Here is a 24,550-nt window from a genome sequence, read left to right as displayed (position 1 = left end):
TCAAATTTGATTCCTACGACTTTTAACTTAATCCAAATACATCTTTTAAAATAAATTGAAGATAATAAATCTAAAATCAAAGTGTTTTTAAATCAACAGTAACAGCTAATAAATGTATTTAAATGGATTTTTGCAGTTACGTGTTGGTTTTCATGCCAGCAGGGTAAAGCCTTCTGGTGCATCAAACACTCGCTGCTCTGTCACAAACTGCGAGGGTGAAACGTTTCTACACAGCTCAGTCTTCGGGGACTCAACACCTATGTGGGACTCAGACCCATTACTCCATAAACATAGGATCCTTTCAAAAGCCTGGCAGCAGAGAGAACACAAAGTCTTCCGAACTCTACATGTGTACATAGTGAACAAGGCTGAGTCTGTTCGGACAAACATGACTGAGTGATGGGGAGAGGGGCGGAGTGACTTTTGTTCCAACAACTCTACTTTTACTGATTTAATGTTTGAGTCGTTAAACGTCTTAATACTGTGAGAGTTTAGTGACCAGCAGTGAGAAAAAGCCATGGATGCAGAAGAAGCTGCAGGTTCTACCACCGACTTATTTACCACACAGCTTTTTACGGAGTTTCATAAAGGCCTTGTGAGTACAAAGGATTATAAGTAAATTTTTGTGCATCGTTATAACACAACAAAAAAAAGAAGGAGGGCACTTCAGGTCAAACGGAAGCAGTGACAGCGGAGAGCAGACCATAAAACCGGCAGCAGATGGATGGAAAGACAAGCAGAGGCCCACACAGGCAGCAGTTTCAACTGTCAGTGACCTTCAAAGCCTAAAGACGGAAATCCCATTCAATCTGGGATTGAAAAATAAGGAAGAAATGACACTACATTCATTATATTTTTGCACATTTGGTAGTCTGGAGGGGACATAGATAGTTTATTAGTGGGGTGAGGAGGAAGCACGTACCATAAGCAGGGGCAGCTGCTGCAGCAGGGCTGTAACCATACGGCGTCCCGAAACCTGATGGACGAGAGGTCAGAAGATCTCACTCAGGTTTGGTTTCAGCATTCAGTGTTTGTGTATGACAGTTTTACAACCACTGAAGAAAGTTTGACAAGTCACTCTTTTGTCACTAATGGGTTTGGATTCAGCAAACAAACAAAAAAAAACATACAAAAGCCCCACTCAGATCAAAATTGTGTTTTGACATATTATTGTGGCTTTTTTGTGATGATAGAGAAGATATTTAAAGAAAATTAAGACTAAAATTGCGTTTATTTTTTAGAATTGTTATGAATCAGGAGCAGACGATATAATGCCATTTGAAAAAGAGCTTTTTTGTAAAGCAGAAAATACGCTGCAAGCTTTAACAACAGATCCAAAGATGAGCAGAGTGAGACTTCAAAAACAAAACACAACTTTATCACGAGGATAAAGATTTCACTGCTATTTAAACCAGAATCTCAGCTTGTGCTGCATTTGCCAGGAAGTACGTTCTTTTGAAATGTTTTTCAAAATCTTAGCAGCAGCTGCATATTTTACATGAATACAAGATAAAATATTAAAGCACAGTGAAAACTCTTGTTCTTTTATGTAAACTGTCTGCCCCCCCCAAGGGGCATCCATTAACAGCACAACCTGTCAATCCAACAGAAAGCTGTAAAATCTGGTAAATATTCACTCATTTAGCAATTCTTTCCCCACCAGTGAATAAACATCAGAAAATGGATCCATGAGGCTGTTTTCATTCTCTATTTTGCTGTCTGCTGTGCTACTTACCCACTTTGTACAATCATATCTTCAAAAATGTTGGGTTTTTTTTGGCCCAAATTGGTCGGTAAATAGTTTTAAGAGGGTGTTGTTAGAAGGCATCATCCCTTACTTCCATACATACAAGGTTTTCTGAAGATTAGGTAGCAAAACTGCACAAAACCTTCAAAACAGAAAGCTTCTGTGGAGAGGAGACTGAAGGAGGAAATGGAGGCATTCTTCAAGGATCTGCGTAAACATTAAGAATTGTATGCCCTAAAAAAAATGTAATAAAAGCCCAATAAGGGGCAACAAGTCATCCAGTTAATAGCGTGCCACTTTGCTTCATGTTGCGTGTCAGGTTAACCACGCTAACATGATGTGCTCCCCCTGGCTGCTGCTGAGTGTTTATGAAAGCCTCTCATGTTTCCATTACACCGAGACAGAGGCTTATTTGCCTCAGAGAAAGAAGCCAGCAGCCTGTAGCAGAGGAAAATGTCAAGAGCAGAAACAAGAACCAAAGGAAAAGGCCAAAGTCTGCACTAACAATGATGTCAAGTATGATAACTGAAAGAAACACTGGTTCATTGAGTTTTATTGCAGAGAAAAATGATATTGGATGTAAGATTTAGAAAATGGTTTAACCATTCAGCAAAACTACAGAATGGCTGAATGAAATATTTTTGTGAATGTTTAAAAATAATGAACATTTATGTAAAAAAAAAGACGAATCTTGCAAGTACCTGGTGTGACGTATCCAGGAGCAGCTGCACTGACGAAGGCCCCTCTTGCTAGAGCGGCTCTTCCTCTTCCTCTGGCTACCTGTGCTGCTACTGCTGAGGCTGCTGCTGCTGCAGCCAGAGCGCTTTTAGTCTGAACACAAACACACAGCACCCGTTTTACTTCATCTCAGGTCAAAACACCATGGAATCGCAGCAGGAGATGCACAGACATGTATTTTTATTTTAGCGTGTACAGCTCATGTATCTGGAGAGAATATTCTTTGATAGTTCACTGTCTCAAAGTGAATGCAGTGCTGCTGGTGGGAATGGGATGGGTGAACGTCTTTTACCTGAGGCAATATTTTCTTCTTCTTGTTTGCGGATGCGTTGGGACCGGAGAACAGCTTTTCCAGAGCCGCCAAAGCGGCGCTAGCTTTTGCTACCTTTTTATTGGGGCCTGCCCCACGAAACTTCTGCCCATCCACCTCCACCTGAGACACAAAGAAATCACAATATTGGTTAGAATCAGGCCTGCACAATAAATCGCAAATTTATTGTTATCGCGATTTTTAGCTGTGCAATATACATATCGCAAAAGTTAGCAAAAATCGCAACAGACGTTAAACCTTAAATGGGCTTAAACAATCTTATGGCAGCTTTAAGTATTTAACAAATTGAATAATCCCCCTATGCATTTGACCAATCAGAAAGAGCTCTTCACGTTGTTGACCAATCAGATGGAGCTTTTATGTTAGATGTTGCCCTCCTAATTAGACGAGGGTCGTTTGGAGAATAATTTAAGCTATTTTGACTCTTATTTAAATTAAACTTTTGCAGTGAAATGGAAATATTTTTGTGTTTTTTTGCTACTTGTTTATGTATCGCAAGTTATATCGTCATCGCACTACTGATCACTAATATCGCATATCGCGAGTTTTCCTCATATCGTGCAGCCCTAGTTAGAATATAAAATCTAAATTATGTTTGGATGTATGTTGTAAAGATGAGTATTTTGGGGCTTTTCTCTTCTTGGTTCATGCCATCTTCTTGCAAAATCTAATAATTGGAGATTTAAGCTGGCCAAAATGTGCCTTTTATCTACCAGGAGTGACTGCATCGGTGAGCAGGACAGCTTGTTCAGTGATGCCCTGCTGTCAAGCAGGCCTGCTAATCAGTCAGCAGTGTGATGGAGCAGCCAGGCGTGTTGGAAAACAACACACCCACAGAGAACAGGCCTGCCTTTGGAAACAAGTTGACTGATTGACTCAGTCGGGTGATGAGCCTGTTCCCGGTTGTGTATTTTAGCCACTGTGCGTGCCTCTCTTCAGCAGCTTTGTGAGCACATGCAAGAAAAATCTGGGAAAAAAACGCTCTGTCCTCGCGTCTCACCTCCATCACAAAGCGTTTGTCGTGGCTTCCTCCGCTCTCAGAGATGAGCTCGTATTTGAGGCCTCGCCTTTTCTCGTTTAACTCCATGACAGGATTCTTCCCGCTTGCTGTCAGTATGGGACCCTGAGTTCGTACCTGATGAGGAGACGGAAGTCAATATAACATAAGAGGCTCTTCATTCAATTTAACTTGCTTCTAAAGCTGTTTAATAAATAAAAGCTTTTATTTTCTAGATTTTTTTTTAAATCAAAGAGATGCAGACAACCAAATTTGAAATAAATTTCAGCCACGTTTACTGCTAAGATCTGCAATAAATGTGATTTTGTGAAAGCGTCCTCACCTCCAGTGTATTGGAGCCATCCAGAGAATGCGTTGGGTTATTGCTCGTGTGTGAAGACGAATCGCTCTTCCCTTCACCGTCAGACTTCTCATCAGAACTCATGGGGTCCAGATCTGAGTCAAATCCTGTCGGGTATCCCATCGCCTGAAGAACCTTAAAACAGAGGAAGATGGTAACGTTTAATATGGGGCAGTTTTCATATGTTCCCACCGGGAAACTGAAAGCCAATCAAACATTTTATTTATAAATATCTTAAGAGAGAACACTTCCCGCAAGGAAAGACTCGAGTCTAAATAAAGTGCCTATATTTACAAGCACCAACAAAAATGTCTAGAAAGGGAAGAAGGATCATGACAAGTTTTTGACCCAAATACATGATTGTGTCACAGCTGCTGAACCTTCTTACCACAGAAGAAGGATGGAGATGGAAAGGTGAGCGCTTTAGAAACAGAGAGGGTTTGAGGAAAAGAATGAAAAACAGAAGTAGAAAGGGAGGAAAGGTCTTTTTATAGGCTTGGAGCGGCCGGCGGATTATCCCAGCTCTGTGGACAAGAGAGGCTCTTTGTTCACAACTGCTTCAGGACTACAAGCATTTTCCCACCTGCGTCGTTCCTTACACCATGCAAAATCATAAGCAAGCATGAAAATGTGTTTGTAAATGCCCACAAGCAGCAGAAGTTCCCACTGTTATTTATGTACGTTTATATATTTGTGGCTTGCATTTAAATTGAAATATTTGTATGTATTTAGACTGATTTATGTCTAGATTCTCCCTATAGGCCTATAAAATGACTTGAAAAATATATTTTTATTTTTAAATTTAATAGTTTGAAAATGTTTACAACTGAGCATTTTTGAATTTTGCTTCATCACTAGGAAGTTGATAGCTTCTGCTGATTGTATATAAATATCATTTAATACCGGGCTTATAGGTGGAACATTCTTTGTGGTCTAATTAAAATGACTTGGAATGATTAAACTTTAGCTTGAATGAAGAATCTTCTCATCGATGAAAAACTACTTGAAAATTTCTTCCAAAAAGATCTGCCGTCGAAAACTGTCCAGAGTTCAATTAGCTTATGCTATCCCTACAGTGAACATCATTATGGACAATCCCTATGCTTCATGTCAGAGGATGGTGGTTGAATAAAAGAAAAAAAATACAATAAAAGCTCAGCTACACTGAGCCTCAAAAATCTGTTTCTTTGTAGCTACAGGGTGCTGTAACCTGAATATTCCAAATGGATCTTTGAGGTTGTAGGTATTGATTAAGCAGACACAAACATGCAATCCTTCACATGGCTTTATCAGATTTCCATCTAACCTTGACAGCTACGTGAAGCTTGGCGGTCTTTTTGGAGGATCCAGATGCTTCGTAATTGCTTCCATCCACGTCCACGGACATGGTGAAGACGGGGGCATGAACTGGCCCCGACTGGGACAGCAGGCGATACTGCAGACCCGGCCGGATTTGGTTCAAGCGCATCAGAGCGTTCATAGGCTGGTTGGAGTCGATGGCTTTACTGTCGAGAACTACAGTAAACAACAGAGGACAGCTCATAAAATAAGATTTAAAATAACAACAACTAATCAGTGCTGCATTTACGGCGCTTTGTTTAGCTTTTTAAAAACATAAATAAGGGCATAATTTAACAGAATAGACAAAGTCAGAGATGGTGTCAATTATAAATCCCTTTCTCTAAATGGTTTTCACAGTGACCAGCTGTTTTTATGATGAATAACAGAGCGTTTCTATTGTCCTTTGTCTTCAATCATTTTTGCTCTGTGCACCAAGGGACAGGTTTGTCTCCCAGTGTATGTAAGGTATAATTTATCTTCTCCTTATATGAAGAAAAAGGTGGCAATGGTTGAGTGGCCAGCTAAAATGTTAGCAATCAATACCATTGATCTATCTCCAGGGATGAGATACAAGAAGAAAAAAAACAGTTTCAATCTCCCCCTTGCATGCTTCTGTTTAGTATAAAACATGATTAACTTGGGTTTTTTGTGTTATCTTTATTTTTTTCCATTTCAGCTTTAATTAGAGCGTAAGTAATTGTATTTGTCTTTGCACACCTTTTCTGAGGTTTCTTTTCATTTTCTTGATGAGGTCTTTGTCATCCATGGCTCCATCCTCATAAGGCCTCTTCATCCCCAAACCTACCGTCAGAATATATAAAAATACAAAAATGCATCAAATTAGGAGAAAACACACAAATGTATGACAGAACCACAGGAAGGCAATGTTTTGGAAACAAACAATACAAGAAATTAGGTGGAAGACTTTGCAGATAAGATAAACAGAAGTGATAGGAAAATCAGCAGACAGTCAAACAACGAGGAAGCCTTTTCCTACATGCATTTAATCCTTAAATGCTCTGGCAGTTTTCCAAGTCAGCATCACAAGACACCAAATGGCCTGAGTTGATTTTCTATTAGAATCGCTTTGGAAAGATTCCAGCTTACTATCTAAGGGGAATTTCTTTCCTTGTAAAAAAAAAACAGGAAGATTGCTGCACAGCTACAGAGTGTGCACATCTTAAAGCCGACTCTCCAAGGATACTAAGTCCTTGGCCTGACAGCGATCATAAAAACAGCAAAAAATAGACCAAAAAAACAGAGACACTTATTAATGCTTAAACTGTCAGCTTTAATGATGGAACTGGTGGAGGTTGTGTGTAAAAAAACACACACCAAAGTGAACCAGAAAGGTCATTTCATATCTGAAAAGAACAACCGTCTGAACTCTAAGAGCAGGCAGTCAGGGCAGCCTAAAAGGACAAAGAAGGGATGTGTTATAGGTTCATGCCAATATTGTCTGAAATGAAAAGAGGAGGGTAAAATAGAGGGATGTAAATGACACAAAAAAGCAGATGTGCAGGCACCTTCTTTATCAGACCAGGGATATTTCTGTGATGGTTTGTTTGAAGGAAGTGGCTCCATCTCCAGCACCTTGTAGATCTGTCCGAATGCCATGAGTCTGAGAGAATGCTGTTGAAAGCAAACAGAAAACAAACCAAAGCTCAGGAAAAGACATCAAATCCAATTCTACAGCTTTTGATATTGACACTCAACTCATGTGAAGTGTTGCTGTGAAAGTGAGACATGCATTTCAGAGCAATCGTAGTGGGATTGTGCGGCACCTCTGTCTGTTTAAAGTTTTTGTTCACACCAGGAACAAATATAATGATAAAAAAACAACTATTTTAGTGTGAGTAATATATAAATATAGTTATTACACTTGTGTTACACAAAGCCTTATTACTTCGTGTGAAGCTTGTGAAAACAACCTTTATGTGCAAATGATCAAAATAAAAATCTACAATAAAGTCCCATAATACTGTCAAAACGACAACAATTCAGTTTCTTTTTCCTATTCTTATCCAAAGACAACCTCAACATTTTCGTCTCTGCCTCCTGTCTCCTCAGAGCCTCTGACAACATGGCTGCTCTCCCCACAGACCTCTTTTGTCACACATCACACCATCCACCTGTTCCATCCTGCTTGCACACGCCTCCTCACCTCTTCTTCTCACCCTCACAACACATGCAAATTTTTTTATATAAATGCACTGCTACTGGATGAACCTTCTTCTATGTTAAGGCTGACTTTTCCTCACTGCATTAGTAGGTTTGCAGCTCTGACGCTGGGTTTCTTTATTTTGGGAAGTGAAAGCACAGAACAGATGTGAAGCTGAGACGGAGGTGCAGACAGAGACACACAATCAGACCCAAAGTGTGTTAATGAGCCCAGATTGTGTAAAAACTGCCGTGTCGGTGTCTCCTGAGTGGAAATAAACCCCTAACTGATTGTTAGCTGCATTGCCGTCTCTCAGTCACCGCATCAAAAAAATTATATAGAGTAGCTGCCTGTCAGACTTCAGTAACATTACACACCAGGAAAAGAGTTTTCCTCAAATGATACATTCAGTCAAACGGTTAGATAACTATACAGGTGGAAGTCACAGTTTTCTGAGTTTCCTCCATCATTTTTATTTAGTTACTATCACAAATGGAACACATGGGACGCAGCTCGCTCAGGAAAGCAGGTAATTTAATGTACTAGAGCCACACATTATCATGATAAGCTGGTTAGCTGAGTTGCTTTAACCCTTTAACACCGGCGATGTCCAACGCTCCTTCCACTGTTTACACAACAAGTGCAACGGATTCCGACACGGAGGAACCTTTACGTTAGTCTTGCATTTTGGCACAAAGCTGCTTTTCTCCGACGACAGAATCAGTTGATTTATGGTGATTGCATAAATGGTTGAAGAATTACAGTAATTTAAAGGACAACAAGACTGTAGGGTTAAAGCCAACAGGTCTGGGTTCATATCCCAGATGATGTTCTATCCCTGTGGGGTTGGACTGGGTGTGTGTGTGAACCCCTGTGACCCTAATCAGGACATAGAGGGTAAAGCTGATGGACAGATGGATTTTATACTGCAATCATAAAGTACTGCAAAGAAAGAACTTAACAAAATATTGAACTTTTTTTTGCAAATGCCCTTGCAACTAGAGATTCATTCCTCTGACATGGACATGGGAAAGAAAAAGAAAGACACCAATAACCTCTTTAAATTAGGATTTCAAGTTTTCATTAAAATTGTGGTGTTTTAGCAGAAAAAATGAAAGAGGGACATGTAAATTTTTAAAGCAAACGTAAAAAAATTACAAACAAAAAGGCACACTTGTGCTTTCGCAGCGACTGACTGCTTTTTTAACTTACTTCTATGTATAATTTAAAACCACCCAACTACGCAAAGTGCATGTTTGAAACTGTGGAAGGTATATACATGCGGACACACTGTAAGGCGACAGATGTACCACCCAACCAATATGTAGCTTCAGCAGGTTTGGGTTTTTCTTATTTAACATGAACATCAGGTACATTGACAAGTGTCTAAAAACTGATCATCGTGTGCTAATTGATGTGCTGAAAGATAACCAAATGACACACAGAGGCTCTGCTAAATTAAATCTGTTGGAGAGGAAGAGTGTAAGATATTCATGACAGCCGCTGTAGCTCAATGACATGGCAGCGCTCTCTGCTATCTGCTCTTGTATCTGCTCCAATACAATTATCCCCATTGACATTCCAGCCTCGTTCACACTGCCTTCAAAGGAAATGGACGGCAGGATTCACTAAGCCATTCAGCTTAGAGGCTGCCCTGCTTAGTTGAGGGTGTGTGTGCAGAGAGACCTGACCGTGCGTGTGCACACAGTGCACGCATGCCGCCACTGTCCTCAGGCTGTCAGAGATGGATTTATGGTTTGCAATGGCAATAGCTTTCCACAGTGATCTTTAAAATGCAGCAGCATGCAACTCTTTTTGGACACGTACATGCACGCTTCCCACTTCTGTGAGTGAGTGTGCCCGCCATGTGTGGGGGTTAGGTCTCCTGTCATGAAAATAGTTGTGTTGCTTACTTATTCCCAGAGTGTGACAGCTCAGGCCAAGCAGAGCTGGGAGATAACACTGAGTTGGTGTGTGTGTGTGTGTTTGTGTGTGTGTACCTGTGCGCTGCAGGTAATAGCCTCGGCCTGCTGGTCGGTCATGTTGGCTAGAGTGTCTGTAGGCTCTTTCTCGCATGGGTCATGTAAGCCGGGGCCACCTAGATGAAGCGGCAGACACACAACCGCACACACACATGAAGTAGCTTTTTTGTGCTGAAACTGCAGCTAAGCAACATGCACAGTAACCTTAACGCTCATGACATTAAGGGTGAGGTCAGACAAGAACGGTCCAGTGAAATGGGTTTGATCGAGCAGGAAACCCCTGTATTTAGCTTGGCTTTCCTTCACTCTGCACTCTATACTGCCTGCAGATTGCAGACTAAACCACCTGGAAAACATCCTGAGGTTGCAACAGTTGCTTGATTTGGGTTGGTGATGCTCAAACCAAGCACTGACCAAAAAGAAAACAGCATGAGGAAGCTTGGAGGTCTTAGATGATAGTACAACCTCTTTTCAATACTCCATCAGCTTTTTTTAAAGCTTTTTCTACACGTGTGTTTTGCATTTGATTTTAACTCCAAATGGATATACTTTCTCTCTTTGCTTGACTTCTTTTTTACTGTTCACTAAACAGCCTATGTGCTTCATACTGCAGGGAAACCCGCAAAAATGTACATGCAAATGAATCAGGACCCTGACTTTTAGGTGGACTACAACCGATTTGTTTGGTCCTCAGAGCTCAGGTGAACTTTCACATCTACTTAAATAAACAGGACTATCAGGGGAAACATACCGCAGTCTTCCAAAATGGCAACGTCCATTTCGCGAAAAATGGCAACTGAATTTCAATCAAACCGTAGGCACGGCATTTTCTAGGGGTGATGTCACACACGGTCCATTACTCATATACAGTTAACGCTAAGAACCAACAAAACCTCAAAATACGCAGCTGTTGATTGTATAAATGTTTGGGTTGTACCTGGTAGGAGTATGCCAGAAGCCAGACACTCCATGACTCGACGCAGAGCTTCTCCTGCACCCAGGGGTCTGTTGCAGGTGGCAATGGCTTTCTCACATATTAGCTCTAAGGGCTAAAATAACAAATTTGCACAGACAAAACTAAGTATGCATAAAAAAATTTGCCATTGTAGCTTGAACCTTTGAGAGAAAACCAAACTCACCCATCCTTTGAGAGGTTCCCAGTTGGGGTGTCTATTGCACATGTCTCTAAGTATCCTGAGAACGATAACACAGGACTTGAGTCCGTTCACTCGAGCCTGAGGAGGACAGCGGGGGGTTTGAGGGTAGAGAAAAGTGGAGGACAAAGTGAGGCGAGAGGAAAGATCAAACAGAGAGAGGAGGAAGGAAACATTGAACCAAAGAGGAGTGGAACTGGTGCAATCATGCACAGAGAACAGCCTGCTTTACCAAACAACAGCACATTCCTAATGATGGGGATCTATCTGCTAAAAGGGCACGAGCTTCAAATGATCCAAAATATATTTTAATGTGACCGTGTTTGGACCCAATGAACTGAGTTTACTAAAAATAAATGATTCTATTTATCTTTTAATGTCATTTTAAAGCATGAATATTTTCTGAGAGGTGTGTTTTTCAGTAAGGTGAGTGAGAGGCAGATGATGGGGAAGGGGATTGGGGATGGGATCAAAGGGAATCACTAACATGTGGTATAGAAAGCAGGCAGGTTCACAAAGTAGCAAAAAAAGGGAAAAACAACCATCGATCGTTGCTTTTGTAGCCTTACATTCACCCCGTCTCAGATAATAGGTGGGATTTGCCGCTAGAAACAGCAAAACAACACTTTGAGGAAATGAAAGAAAATATCTTAAGTTTTGAAAGCTGATGTGTGACACGACTCGCTGCTGATGAGCACAACCTCTCTGGGTGAAACGTCAGGCTACAACAAGCATCGGGCACAAAGACAGGAAGTGAGTGGGTGCCGACCTGGAACCACTTGGCGTGTCGCAGGGCTGCCAGGGCCAGGAGACATCTGTGTCTATCCAGCACCTCCCCCTCCTCCTCCTCCTCAGCCTCCACTTTCTGCGCAGCAGCACCCAACACTGCCACAAAACAACCCAATATAGAAAACACAAAACACACACACGTCATGTGAGTGTGTGTTTGGAGATAGCCTGTGTGAATGTATCCAAACATGCCTGCAAATGTGCATGAAAGCATACATACACACATGCACACGTGCATGGACATACAAGGGGCTTTTCATGCCACAAAGTTGAACTCTCCTCTGATGGACGTGTTTAAAGGCTTCCTCCCACTTTCATTAATCGATTCGCACGGTGCTATTGATCCACTGTCTTTGCGATGAAAGATGAACTTAATATCCAAAAGGTTGTTAATACGTTTCTGATGAATCGGTGAGAGGGAGAGTGTGACAAGGAAAGAAGCAACTTTCTGGGATGAAGAGCTCCTCTCAGACATCAAACAAATACCAAAGGAGGGTTCGATTTCCCATCTGCAGGCACGTCTGCCTCCCCGTGCACATCCAGGCGAATCAACCTCTCCTTTATGTATTTGAGGACAATCCTGACCCAGTAAACAGGAGCGTGTTTTGCAGCCACGCTACTTAAGGGCGCGCTTGATGTCACATGTTCATAGAGAAGTGACACAGAGAAAGCCATTCATTCAGCGGTGCGACCCCTGTGATCGAACAAGGAATCAAGTGCCCCTAAAGTAGAGCTGAAAATCAGTCACTGAAAAAGTTCTAAACCAGTCAGAGACAAACACAACACAGGAGGGATCGAGGCAGGGTTTAGAGCTGGTAGAAGAGGAGAAATATTCAACTTTAATGTAACCGTTTTGGAAATGTATGCAGCCAGCTGAGGTTTTACCAGTATATTTATACTTTAAATGAGCAAAAAGTACATTTTAGCAGACTTATATAAGAAAAATGACAGGGAAAAAAACACTCTCCCCCAGTAATCACAAAATATAAAGATGTTGAATGTATAGCGACACAAGAATATCTTTTCCAGCAGGAGTAGTTGGTGAAAGCCGGGAGCTTGCATGTGTGTCTGTCAGACTGGTCCCAGCTGCATGTGCTCCCCATCAGCGGCTCGTGGATCATTATAGTCTTTCTAATTTCTCTTGTCCTCCCACAAGTTCTCTCAAAGTCTCTGCTGGCTGCTCGCTCTTTAATCATCGTCTGCCTCAACATTACACAGACTCTCATTAAGGAGAAAAGAAGGAAGAAAAAAAAAACGACTTTTGTTATTGTGTCTCCTCTAAATGTCTGTTCTGTAAAGGTCTCAACACTGGTAATCTGAATGAGTGCATGAGAAGAATATGAAAAAATAAAAAAGGTACTACACTGAGAAGTTTTTCATCAGATTCATCATTGTAGGTTTAGCAGACCAGGGCTGTAATGAATGTCACATGTCTTTGCAAAATTCAAAGTGTTTCCACATCATGTGTTGTCCACTGTGATGGCACCTGGTCGTTTTTATGTTAGAGTAAAATAAACCTACCATACTTCAATCCAAATGAATTTTTCCAACATCGATTATAATCAATGTATCTAATTTTGAAATGATTTTAAAATGACATGAGTCGATTCGATCAACAACTTGCCTCAGACAGATCAATGTGGTCGGATCATAGCGATACAATTCCACTCACCAATTAAGTTGATTAATCGCCACCCCATTGCAGACTTTATGGTTTTATTTCAGGAGTGTGTGTTTAAGCCCTTTAGCGTGTAAGAAAGACGGAAGAGCTCCTGAAGTAAAGAAGTGCTTGTTCTTGTCTTATAAAATGTGGTCTCAACAAATCATCAGCGATCAGGTATCCGGTATGGCAGCTATGTTTACCCATCACTGACAAAATATGAGCCTGCATGCGTGGCTGATGCAGTTTGAGGCCGCGCTGTGAGGGGGAACTATGACTGCTCCTCTCCTTCCTGTGCAGTCTTGTGGATTGATGTACAGCTAACCTTGGTCCTACCTCTCGTTTCTGAGAGCTGAGTGTCTAGCTGGACATGAGCCATTGGATGAATTGGCCGCTTACTGCTCCACGGTTATTGATTTCAATGGCCTTCTGGCCCCGCTTTCCCATGCTTCCCACATCTAATTATAACCAGTCCCTGACAGCCATGAAAGCAGGCGAATGAGGAAGGATTGATAACAGACTGGACACCGGACAATTCTTCAGTGTGTCAACTCTGGCATGCGTCCTGAACTTAAAACGCATCTATTATCATAACACTCATTATACTGCTTTTAACAGGTCATTAATTTATACACTTTTCCCTACAAGTCAGGAGGAGTTACATCATACTTCAAGTCCCTTGTGACTTTGTTTCAGCCTCCAAGCTGTGGAAACGTTCTGCCAGCCAACAGCGCCGAGTCCAGCCAGATTCAGCTGGAACCTGAACCCTGAGATGGTACCAACCAGAACAATGACCTGACAACTGACAAAGACTGCGCTTACGTGCATGTCATATTTAGAGAATACGCTCTGGAGGAGAAAATATTCAAAACAACATCAATAAATGTGTTGCAAAATAATTTTCTTGTTTGTAAGATCGTTCTAAATAACAAACTCTCCTGACGTTTTTATGTACCTGATTAAAGACAACACTCCACTCACTTTCACTACGTCACATTTTGATCCTTCTTCTCATCCATGCAGAGTTTTGGCCACTAAGCAGGTGTTGTCCACACTCGTGTTTTCTTCCAGATATGTGTTCATTCAATCAAGTGCTCATTATTTGAGTACATATTTTGGCATACTTTTCTATAAATATACAATATATAACTTTATTCTTAAATAGTGAATTGATATTTACTTTTTTCAAGTGTGATTTCTATCATTATTACCACTCATTGTGTGTATTACGCCTTAGTCACATTCGGGTGGTTAACCTATACAGGTTTCTGGGTTGTCCGGGGCAGTGGAGGGTTGTAGAGAAGAGTGGCTGCATCTTAAGGGGAGCACAGGTATGTCATGCAGTTCCCTTGAGGCTCGTGCGGGCACCTCAAGAGACGTCATGAAAATGGAACCAACCATTGTTGTCCCTATGGTAAATGTACTGAAATATTTGTAAGGCAAATGTAAGTTGCTCACACTTATGGTGGGTGGTGTTGTTGTACGATCGCTTACGCCACACTCTAGTCGTCAGTAAGGTGTGAACACTGGCTGCTTAATGGCCGCGTGCAAACGGCGCAAAAAATCTGTATGATATGCCTGAATCTCACCTACTAAACCCTCACTTCCTCCTGCGTGTTGTTTGAGTGTTTACCATGATCTTCTGGCCATGGAAAAAAAATTTACATAAACATTTTTGCTAACAGGTTTGTCCTTTTTTCGTCCGCACACAGCCCAGATCCACCCGTAAGGGCATTTATGACTAGAGCATCGGAACATAAAAAGAATTCTTCAATGCATTTTTCCTTGTGTTTAACTAAATTAATTCTTTTTTTGGTTAAAGTACCACAAAAAAACGAAAGTTACTTTTTTTTACTTTGAGCTAAGTTTCCCTAAATGATATGAGTTTTTTTTTTTTTTACTGAATTTAGTTTATATTTTAGGAGTAGCTTTGGCTGAACATCTCTGTCTGCTTCTATCCTGTGTGACTTACGGAGACTGTTGTCTGAGAAGAAAATCAGCTAAATTGAAGAATTACTGTAGTTAAAAGTTTCGCCAATGTATGTTCATGTCTAATTAAAAGCATGGCAGAGGTTAAAAAACAGACAGACACCACCTTTGCTTTTTAAAGTTCATACCTTGACCATTTTCTGGTACATGCTCTTCCTTTTCCTCCTTCACTTCCTCCACTGTCTCCCCCACTTCCCCTCCACTCTCCAGCTCCTCTTCCCCCTCGTCTTCTTCCTCCTCCTCCTCCTCCTCTTCTTCTTCTTCATCTTCCCTCATTGCTGGTGAAGTGAGGGTAACCTTCAGTGTGAGTTTGGGCTCTGTTGTGGTTTTTACCAAGATGGCTGCCTCCGGCAAGGAGCTTGTGACCTCATATTTCTCCTCTGTCAGCTTCTGTGGTGTGTTAACAGACACAAGCAGATGGTCAAAAACCAAGGTCCAAAGAAAAATAAATAAATCAGTGTCCAGTTGCGTCCACAAAGCAGAACATTGGAGTCTTACTTTGCTGGAGGTGCTTATTTTTCACGGCCAGAAGAATTCTCAATTCAAGACTCAATTGAGAAAACAGTGAAAATAAACATCCATGCGTCAAATAATGTGTTTCTGCCAATTTCCACACAGGGTAATTTGTCAATCTGAAATAACTGAAAACAAGAACAGTTTTGCTTTTAATTTTTTTATGATAGAAATATTTAAATTTGTTCTATTATTTTACTAAAATAAATTAAAAAGGGATTTCTTTCCTGTTTCTTTAACTTTAATTGATAATTCTCAGACTGTCATGTGTTGACACACCCAAAAATACTTCAGAATTTCCAGTAAATGCAGGCATCACTCATTTAATGAAGTACATCCAGTATTATTCAAGTGTGTTCCAATTAGCACTGAGTGTCAACAAACTCCCTGCACACCTTATTAGGCCCTGATAAGTAAAACCATGACATTCATGTGCCACCTCACCCCCACCCCCCCAGCCCCACAGGATATTCCCCTCTTTTTCCTCTCACAAAGGATAACTGTAAACACTGAAGAAGGTGCAGCAGGTAAAATGAGTAAATTATGCCCTATCCGGTAAAGGTGGTACAACAGCCCTTCAGTATTTTCAAGCTATGATTAAATATTTAACTTGCAAATACATCTTTAAATGTTGTAAAACTGCTCCAAGCTACAATTTTGTAAATTAAAAGATCCATCTTTGAATTACTGGTGTGAAAAAGCAAATATCTGAATGTAAACAGTTTTTGTGATACCGAATAAATACAAAAACAGTATATACTTTGTTCTGCGTCTTTTTGCTTCCTGTGCTTGTTTTTTCATCTGGGTGAAGGTCAAGAGCCTGACTTCAAAGCCATGATTTGTTAATGAGGAAATGTCACACACTGACAACACCTCTCTGATTCAGCAGTATGGCTTTCTCCTCTTAACTTAGGCTCATGTAGGCATTAAATACACAAAAAAAGCTTTTAAAAATTCCAACATGAAGAGGATGAAGCGATACTGAATGATGTCTGTTTGTGTCGTTTGCAAAAACAAAAGTGAATTGATGGGAGTGGGTCTATGTGCGTCTCTAACCTGGATCTGTGTGGGCAGATTCTGACAGACTGTGTCCAGCAGTGCTGCTGTGGGCTTGTCTCTGCACATCAGCACCAGGTCCAGGTTCATGTCGCCTTTGATCAGAAGCCCTTTGGCCACGAGACCAATCCTCATCACTCCACACAGCAGCCCACCGCTGCTGGACTCCCTGTTTTCAAACACAAAGAACAAGCAGGGTTCTCCGTTAACCTGTAAATCTGTTGCTTAATTGTCTTCTAACAAACAAACAAACTTGTGGTCTAGAGAAGCCGGGTTTCTTTAAGATCTTACAAACCGTATGCAAAGCAGAAAAGCAGACTTTACTGTTAAAAGACAAATATGCATGGTTGCACTTACGGTGAAAAAGTAAGCTGGGACAAAGCAATTCATCAATGAAATGAAAAGAAGTGAACCGTTGATAAAAAGATTCATGAAGAAAGCTATATGGATGTTTAGCCCTATGGGGAAATTTTGGTTTTCAGCCATAGTGTGGATTTTCAACTCTTTCCTTTTTTAAACAAAAATGTTTATCATAAATGTGTTAATGTGTGGAGTAAAAGTTTTAAGTAATTATTAAGACATGAAAAAGACTGTTGGACAAATAAAGGTTACATTGTCTGGACTGGGAGGAATTCAAAGAAAAAAGTAAAATATGAACAGGCAAGCTTTTCTGGCTTAGCCGGTTTGTCACCTAAAATGGAACTCTGTGGCTAATAATTGAAAAAGATGAAATATTTTCGGTTAACATTTTTCAAGTTAAGAACTTCCAGACCTACATCCTCTCTTTCCTCAACACAAAAGGTTTTAACGATCATACTTTTTGAGTGAGCTATGAAAGAAAAAACTTTTTAAACAGAAGTATCTGTTTAGCCAAAATGAGACCAAAACAGAAACCTCCACCCCCTCCTATTCCCGATTTTCCGGGTATGCTGACCTGTAGCATTCAGCGGCTTCCTCAGCTGCTTCGCTGGGCTCAACGCCAGGGTCATCTTCCTCTGTACTGTCTTCTGGTTGGCTGTCGAACTGGTTATGGGCGTTGCCGCTAGTCTGATCCAGCCAATCAGAGACGTGTTTGAGAGCGCACTCGACAGTGGACACCAGCGTCTGAACAGCTTCTAACTCCTGAGATGAAGGGTAGATGGTGGAGTGCTTCGCCATTACATGGCGGTCATCGTTACTGAAGGAACGGAAGGACCTCTGAAAAGGACAAGAGGAATTGAAGTGAAAAACAAAATACTTGGTATCGTCACGGTTTAGAGGAATTATACAATAAATGAGAGACATTGCTGTTTAGTGTTTGGTCACACAGATGGGAGCGCCATATCCTGTTCTTAATGCCACTGTCCCTGACACCCATGCACTGATGCTCATAAACTCTCTTCTATCAGGAACTCATCTCACTTCTGCCCTTATATCTTTTCCACCTGTCCTAATTCAATCAGGCGCTTGGCCTTGGGAATTCATGACAGCTCTTCAGTCTTTCTCATTTGCCTCCTCCTTCTCTCCAGGAGCTTTCTGGAGTAGAAGCCGTTGGAGGACGATGCCAGGTGTGAGGCATCAGATGGCGATGGAGCAGCGAACATAAATGACAGAAAATAGAAGCAGCTTGCCCCAAAAGCTGAGGAAGAAATGAATAGAGAACAGCAGGAGAGAGCTCTTTTAAAGCAAAAGGGATAATAATGGACAGAAGACCAGTGGATGAATTCAAGGATGAAAAAATAAAAAGATAAAGAGAAGGCACAGGTATAACTGTGGGTTTTGTTTTTTTTACAGCCTGCAGTAAATATGAGGCAGATGGTCCCCCGTTTTTATCCAGCGTCAGAAGAAAGCCCCTTGGAAACTGTTTTTCTCCTGTTTAAACCCTTTCAGTTTCAGTGAGTTTGTAGTTTATGCATCTAAGTGTTAAGTAGAAAAACACGCTCCTATGATGGAGACTGTCTAATGTCTGGCTTAACCCCTTTAACACAGGAGAAATCACCAGTGACACCTAAATGACACACGATCTTTGACAGGCCGAAACTCTTCAACCGTTAATGGGATCGATGTGAATCAGCCGATTCTGACGCGGAGAAAAGCAGCTTTGCACAGATATGGAGCTGCTTTTCTCAGCAACAGAATAAGCTGATTTATGTTGATTAGGAAAAAACGTCACTACTGTAAAATATTCCATACAAGAGCAAAGCTGTGTTTCTCCACATCAGAATCCGTTGGAATAATGTTAAATATGCTAACGGTTAAGAGTTACGGTAGTTGAAAGAATGTAAACACTGAAGATTAAGCTCTTCTGTTACAGGGTGAAACCCATTTTAACTTAAACTAAAATTGATAATAAAAACATTCTATTCTACGGAAAATGTTTTGTTCACCTACTTTGGAGAAAAAAGTTAGATAAACTATTTTGTACTTTTTGAAAACTAAAAAGAAAGAGGACCTAAATGAATCAATATTTTGTGTCTCAGAGGCTGAGAAATGAAAGAACCAAGCAGAAATGAAGCCTTAGATCTCAATATGCCAACAAATGTAATTCTTCTGCAACAGATAAGAATGTCGCCCTTTCTTATCTTATTTTCTAATATTATCAAGTTTCATTTTCTACGTTAGTTTTGCGTCACTTTAAAAGGCATTTTCACGTCAAGGTGAATTATAAAATTGCAGCAGATTTACAGCCTCTTTAAATTTACATCATCTCTGTAGCTCAGTTTGACAATTGTTTGATTCACGACGTCATTTCTAGAGCCACACAAACTAAGGTTGATATTTTATATTATTTTAAACTAAATCTAAAGACTCTTCTATTTCTGAGCTTATAAAATCACCATGGTGAGTGTGAGGTGAGCGGTTCAACATGAGGACAGCGCTCCTTTTTAAACTGAAAGTGAACCTGCTTATCTCCAAGACCCAGATTTCCATTTATTCACAACTGAACACACAACCAAAGAGACACACACAGCAGGGATCATAACCAAAGCTCACACACATACACACACGCACACAATCACAAAGAGGGGAGATGACCTCTTCGAGTGGAGGTGCTTGAGAGCTACTATCAATCTACTTAGAGTCCAAAGACCACCCATGCACACACATACACACACACACACACGGGTCTAGGTATTTTGTGAGGACATTACATTGAAAAAAATAATATTTGTAAATCCTTTATCCCCATCTTTAAAACTGCTAAAATGTTTTTCCCACGGTTAGTAAAAAAACAATTTTACTATCATTAAGATTTAGACAAAACATTGAGGTTTTATTACTTGATAATTATTGCCAGGAACCAGTGATTTATGTTTATGTAAACTATTTAACAAAACCTTTTAAATTCTTTTTTTTCCCCATTCCCTATTGCCTTAGGTGGTAAAATACACAGTCAAACTTTAAAAAAACATATTTTCAGATCGGATGGAGCGCATCCATTTAGTTGAACAGGTAGTTAGTTCAAAGGTTAAATATTAGGACACAAACTTGGCAGTTTTATGTTTTTGTTTCTACATTACAACACAGGAGTTAAAAAACGCGTCTGTCTTCCTGAATGTAAAGTACATCTCTTCTAATAGAGAGAAAAAGAAAGCATGACTAGATCCATCTGTGGTCAGATTTACAACAATAACTTCAAATTACAGTTAACAAATGTCCAAAACAAACATCCCAAAATGTTTGTATATGGGGTTATATAAGGACACACCTTAGAATATAAATATTAGTACCAGCTATGGGGTCTTATCTACTAAATTCTGGAATGTCCTCCATCTGTCTGCACCAGATTAGCTCAGTTGAATGTTTTAAAACTCAACTTAAGACATTTTTATTTAGAAGAGCTTTTAGCTGACAATTCTTATCTTTTAGCTCTCTATTATTTGTGTTTACTTATCATATTAGAGCTTATTATTTTAAGACTCCAGACTTTGCAGGAAAGGGTTCAGAAACCCACGTTGAGCAGCTCTAAAACGATCTTATAAAATAAAACCTTCTCAAAACCCATTTTCTTTTAATCAGTCCCAAAAAATCTGTTAGTTCACACACACACACACACCCACACACACACACACACACACCCACACACCCACACACACACACACACACACAAAAATAAATAAAAAAGAAAGAACAGAGGAAACGAAGACAAATCTTTTCAACAAACTAACAATCCAAGACTGTCCAGGTGGATGAAGAGCACAGCAACAAAATTTACCTAAATTTCCATCCTACCACCTTTATACTAAACCCAACCATAACCACGAGCCAATTTTTGTGCTATCCCCGAACATAACGCACACTCCATCCAAATGCTAATTAAACCGCTGACATTCTCCTCCTCTAGGGTGACCAAGATAAAGCCATTAACAGCATGGAGAACAAGCACTGCAAAATAATTGCTGCAGCACAGGCTGTGTAGCTTAGGGTGTTGGAGCAGCATTTGGCAGAATTACACGACGTTTTCCACTGAGGCTCAACTGCGAATGTCCAACACTTTGTCAAGGCTAACAAGTGAGGTACGAACTGAATTCAGATCCCCATGAAGGTAGAACAACCACAATGAGAATGATCAAATCACTGGTTTTATTCTGTCAAAACCAGGAAAACAAAAAGAGTCCATGATTTGAGATGACTGGAAATGCCACTGTCTAATGACATAAACTCACCAAATGTGATTTAAAAGAATAAATTATTTGGCCTAAGACATGGCATTTTAATGGAGAAAAGTCAATGTACTAGTGTAAAAAGGATTTCCTTATAATTTAAATTGTGTTATTTTTCAATGAAAAGCTAAATGTTTTTTTTTCCAATTATTATTAACAATTAAATTGGCAAAAATAAAATGCAAGTGTTGGGAACATTAATTTAACTCAGGAATGTGCACACTAACAGTTGAAAAGTGAGTGCATCTTTGATTACTCACAATGCAGTAATCATTTTGCTCCAGTGTGTCTTCTCAAAGCAGTGTTTAACAGAGCGGGACCCACAGATTTTATGAGCTGTTGCTAATGGGAGCTTCTGCAGCCATAAAGCGCTCTGTGAGGAGAAATGCCTGTGAATCTGTGCATGTGCGTCTGTACTCCTCATCTGCGGCGTACTCGCTGTCCAGCTGCTCTGATCATGCTGTAAATCAGAGCAGTTAAGTACGACTCTGTGACAAGAATCACTGACCCTCTAAGCTGGAATGGGCTAAATCAATATTGCAGATATTCTTTAGATGAGTGCCAAAAAAAAAGAGATGTTACCGACTCAAGACAGGAAGCAGCTGAAGGATTCATGCTTCATCATTCTTCTTTTATTGCCATTACTGAAGAGTGTCCTGATCTTCTGCACTGTCAATTAGGTAGGTGGTCCACTGATAAATTGGAGCCTTTTTCTTGTGCACAAGCGGGAGGACAAATATAAGTCATGGCTCTTTATCAAATTACTACTTTATCCAATTTTCCTCCACTTTAAACTTCATTGTGTTTAATTTTGTCTCATATTGATCTAAATGTAGAAATTAAATAGAGGCGTCTGTTGCAGGTTTTAGAATTAAATATGGTCCCAAAGGCAAACAACTGCAGAAGTTGACAGAAATGTTAGTTCTAATTATTTGTTAAAGGAATCATTTAAAGGGCCTATACCATGTTATTCTTAAGCCTTTCAGAGTAAACTATATCTATATATGTGATAATATTTTACTTATTGGCACACTAAAGAACATATTTTATGTGAAGTATGAGTTATTTTTCATTTTCCTACCTGGAAGGAAGAAGAGTTTATCTCTGAGGCCCCGGCTTTTGCACCGGCTTTGCAAAGATGGATGTGCATATTGTGCAAACAAACTTAAAGTGTTTTGTAATCACTGCTAGCTCCGTGGACATAGTCGGTGTATGCGTTATCCTGGGGGCGGTGCTGGCAGCGCAGACTCTTCCTGGAAGGGGCTGTTCCTGACTTTGTGATGTCACAATGTGAGGACCCACATCTTTTTGAAGATTGGGAGGGGAGAGTGCAGGGTTAGAGAAAAATGCTCAGGAATCCGTGACTGGAGCAAAAATATCACTTTGGGGTTTGTTTAATTAAAGAATTAACAGTATTATACACTTAAAAGCTCAAAAAAGTTGATTTTGCATGATATAGGCCTTTTAAATAAATACCAAAATTATGGGATGTTCAAAAGTGAGTCTTCTTAAATGATTTGTTTGGTATGTGTATGACCATCTCACTTTCTGTCTTCCTTTTAGTCACATATTCACACTTGAAGGCTTAAAAGATCGTTTTTAAAAGTCCCGTGTTTAAAAATGCAAAGAATACACAACAAAAGCAGCTTGAAAACATTTGGTTTTTCACATCTCATTTTTTAAATTGCATTTGTTTTGTCTTTCACTATGGGGAGCAGCCACTCAATATCTTATCTCACACTCTTGCTTTAAATTTATGTCAGAGCTGTCCAAACAGAAGAAGCTTAGTTTTTATTTCATTCTAATTCTTATCCTCTTTTGCCTTTTATCAATCTCCTTTATTGCAGTTTTATTACTAAATTTTAGACACTTTATTAGGTTTTGTCATTTTGTGGCAAATTTTTTCATTAATTCGCAATTATGTAGGATTGTGCGTGCGTTTTATTTTTACTTTTAACCTTTTTAAACGTCCAGGAGTAACATCATGTTTCCTTCTCACTAGATTGGTGGTGAAGGCTAACTGATGACAGGGTGCACAAACATGATCATTGGGTGCTTGTTGCCATCAGAGATGTGACTGTCTGCTGCTCCCCATGAGTCAAACATTTCAAGCAGCTCCACAAGGGGAGAAATGAGTTTTACAGAACTTCTAGTATGAATGGGGGTATTTTTATTTTTATCTTTCTGTATAAATCTAAACAAATATTGTATGCCAAAGCATATAAAGCCTACGTGGCAGCATTGTGTCTACATTTCTAGGTATTTGTAAGACCTGGCATCAATTTCAATAACTCAAAAATCTTTATTATTTATTAGAAGTGAGACTTAAATCTCAGGGCCAAAACTTTATTTCCTCGTCATTGGTTATTCGATCAGTATCAGGCGTGAACCAAGTTAAACAATCGGAAAACAACCGTGTCAAGCCATATACTTTTGTTGTTGTGTGTATTCCTTTTGTGTGCCGCTTGTTGCTGTTAGACTACACACTTTCCAATTACACTCCTTTTTCATGCTCTGTTGAAACCCACCAGCTGGCAAACCCGTGTTACGTAACCACATTACATGTGTTCACAACCTAATGGTACAATGTTCACACGCTTGTGCAAAAAAAAAAGACACACAGAAAGCGTCATGGAAGGGTGCATGCATGCCACATATGACGACTGAGACATCACTCTCTGCTCTGTTATTTCTCTGCAGTAAAATGAGTTCAGCAGGTGTGGTGGGGAAATGTGTGTTAAATCTGCAGACAGTGACTTTCCGCTTCCTTGCTGTCTGTTTCCTTCAGTCTCCTCTTTTCTCATCCTGTCTCTCTGTGGCAATCTGTTGTGAGTGATGTGACCCAAAGCCAAGCCTTTTTTGCAGCAACATGGGATCTTCTTCACCCCTCGTTTTTTTAGAGATCACACATTTTGGAGAGTCGTTTAAGCTCGCCTTTAGACATGCTCTCACTTTGAACGGGTCATGTTGTAATAGTGTTATCAATCAGGAGGTAGAGGTAAGGACAAAGGATTTAACAAGGAAACCAAAGGCCACGGTGTTGACAAACGTGGACAGGGAAGTAGAACGATCTTATAAAAAGCAGATC

The 24,550-nt window shown here is 40.1% G+C and overlaps 1 protein-coding gene across 3 annotated transcripts in view; it reads right to left on the bottom strand.

Moving 5' to 3' along the window:
* Nucleotides 1-24,550, bottom strand: part of strbp (spermatid perinuclear RNA binding protein) — a 75,964-nt gene that overhangs the window by 6,507 nt on the left and 44,907 nt on the right. For all 3 annotated transcript variants that reach the window (XM_023961169.2, XM_023961170.2, XM_023961168.2), the window contains exons 4-18: nt 17,754-18,016; nt 16,820-16,988; nt 15,379-15,640; nt 11,582-11,697; nt 10,798-10,893; nt 10,596-10,707; nt 9,677-9,774; nt 7,042-7,147; nt 6,233-6,316; nt 5,481-5,689; nt 4,157-4,309; nt 3,817-3,951; nt 2,778-2,918; nt 2,449-2,578; nt 923-976 (exon numbers count right to left, since the gene is read on the bottom strand). In XM_023961169.2, coding sequence (XP_023816937.1) covers nt 923-976; nt 2,449-2,578; nt 2,778-2,918; nt 3,817-3,951; nt 4,157-4,309; nt 5,481-5,689; nt 6,233-6,316; nt 7,042-7,147; nt 9,677-9,774; nt 10,596-10,707; nt 10,798-10,893; nt 11,582-11,697; nt 15,379-15,640; nt 16,820-16,988; nt 17,754-18,016 — 2,128 coding nt within the window. The remainder of the gene's footprint in view (nt 1-922; nt 977-2,448; nt 2,579-2,777; nt 2,919-3,816; nt 3,952-4,156; nt 4,310-5,480; nt 5,690-6,232; nt 6,317-7,041; nt 7,148-9,676; nt 9,775-10,595; nt 10,708-10,797; nt 10,894-11,581; nt 11,698-15,378; nt 15,641-16,819; nt 16,989-17,753; nt 18,017-24,550) is intronic.

Source organism: Oryzias latipes, chromosome 12 (assembly GCF_053564925.1).
Source record: "Oryzias latipes strain Hd-rR chromosome 12, Olatipes_Hd-rR_3.1".
Classification (NCBI taxonomy): domain Eukaryota; kingdom Metazoa; phylum Chordata; class Actinopteri; order Beloniformes; family Adrianichthyidae; genus Oryzias; species Oryzias latipes.
Note: the sequence above shows the minus strand (reverse complement) of the source record. Positions and strands in the feature narration are given on the sequence as shown.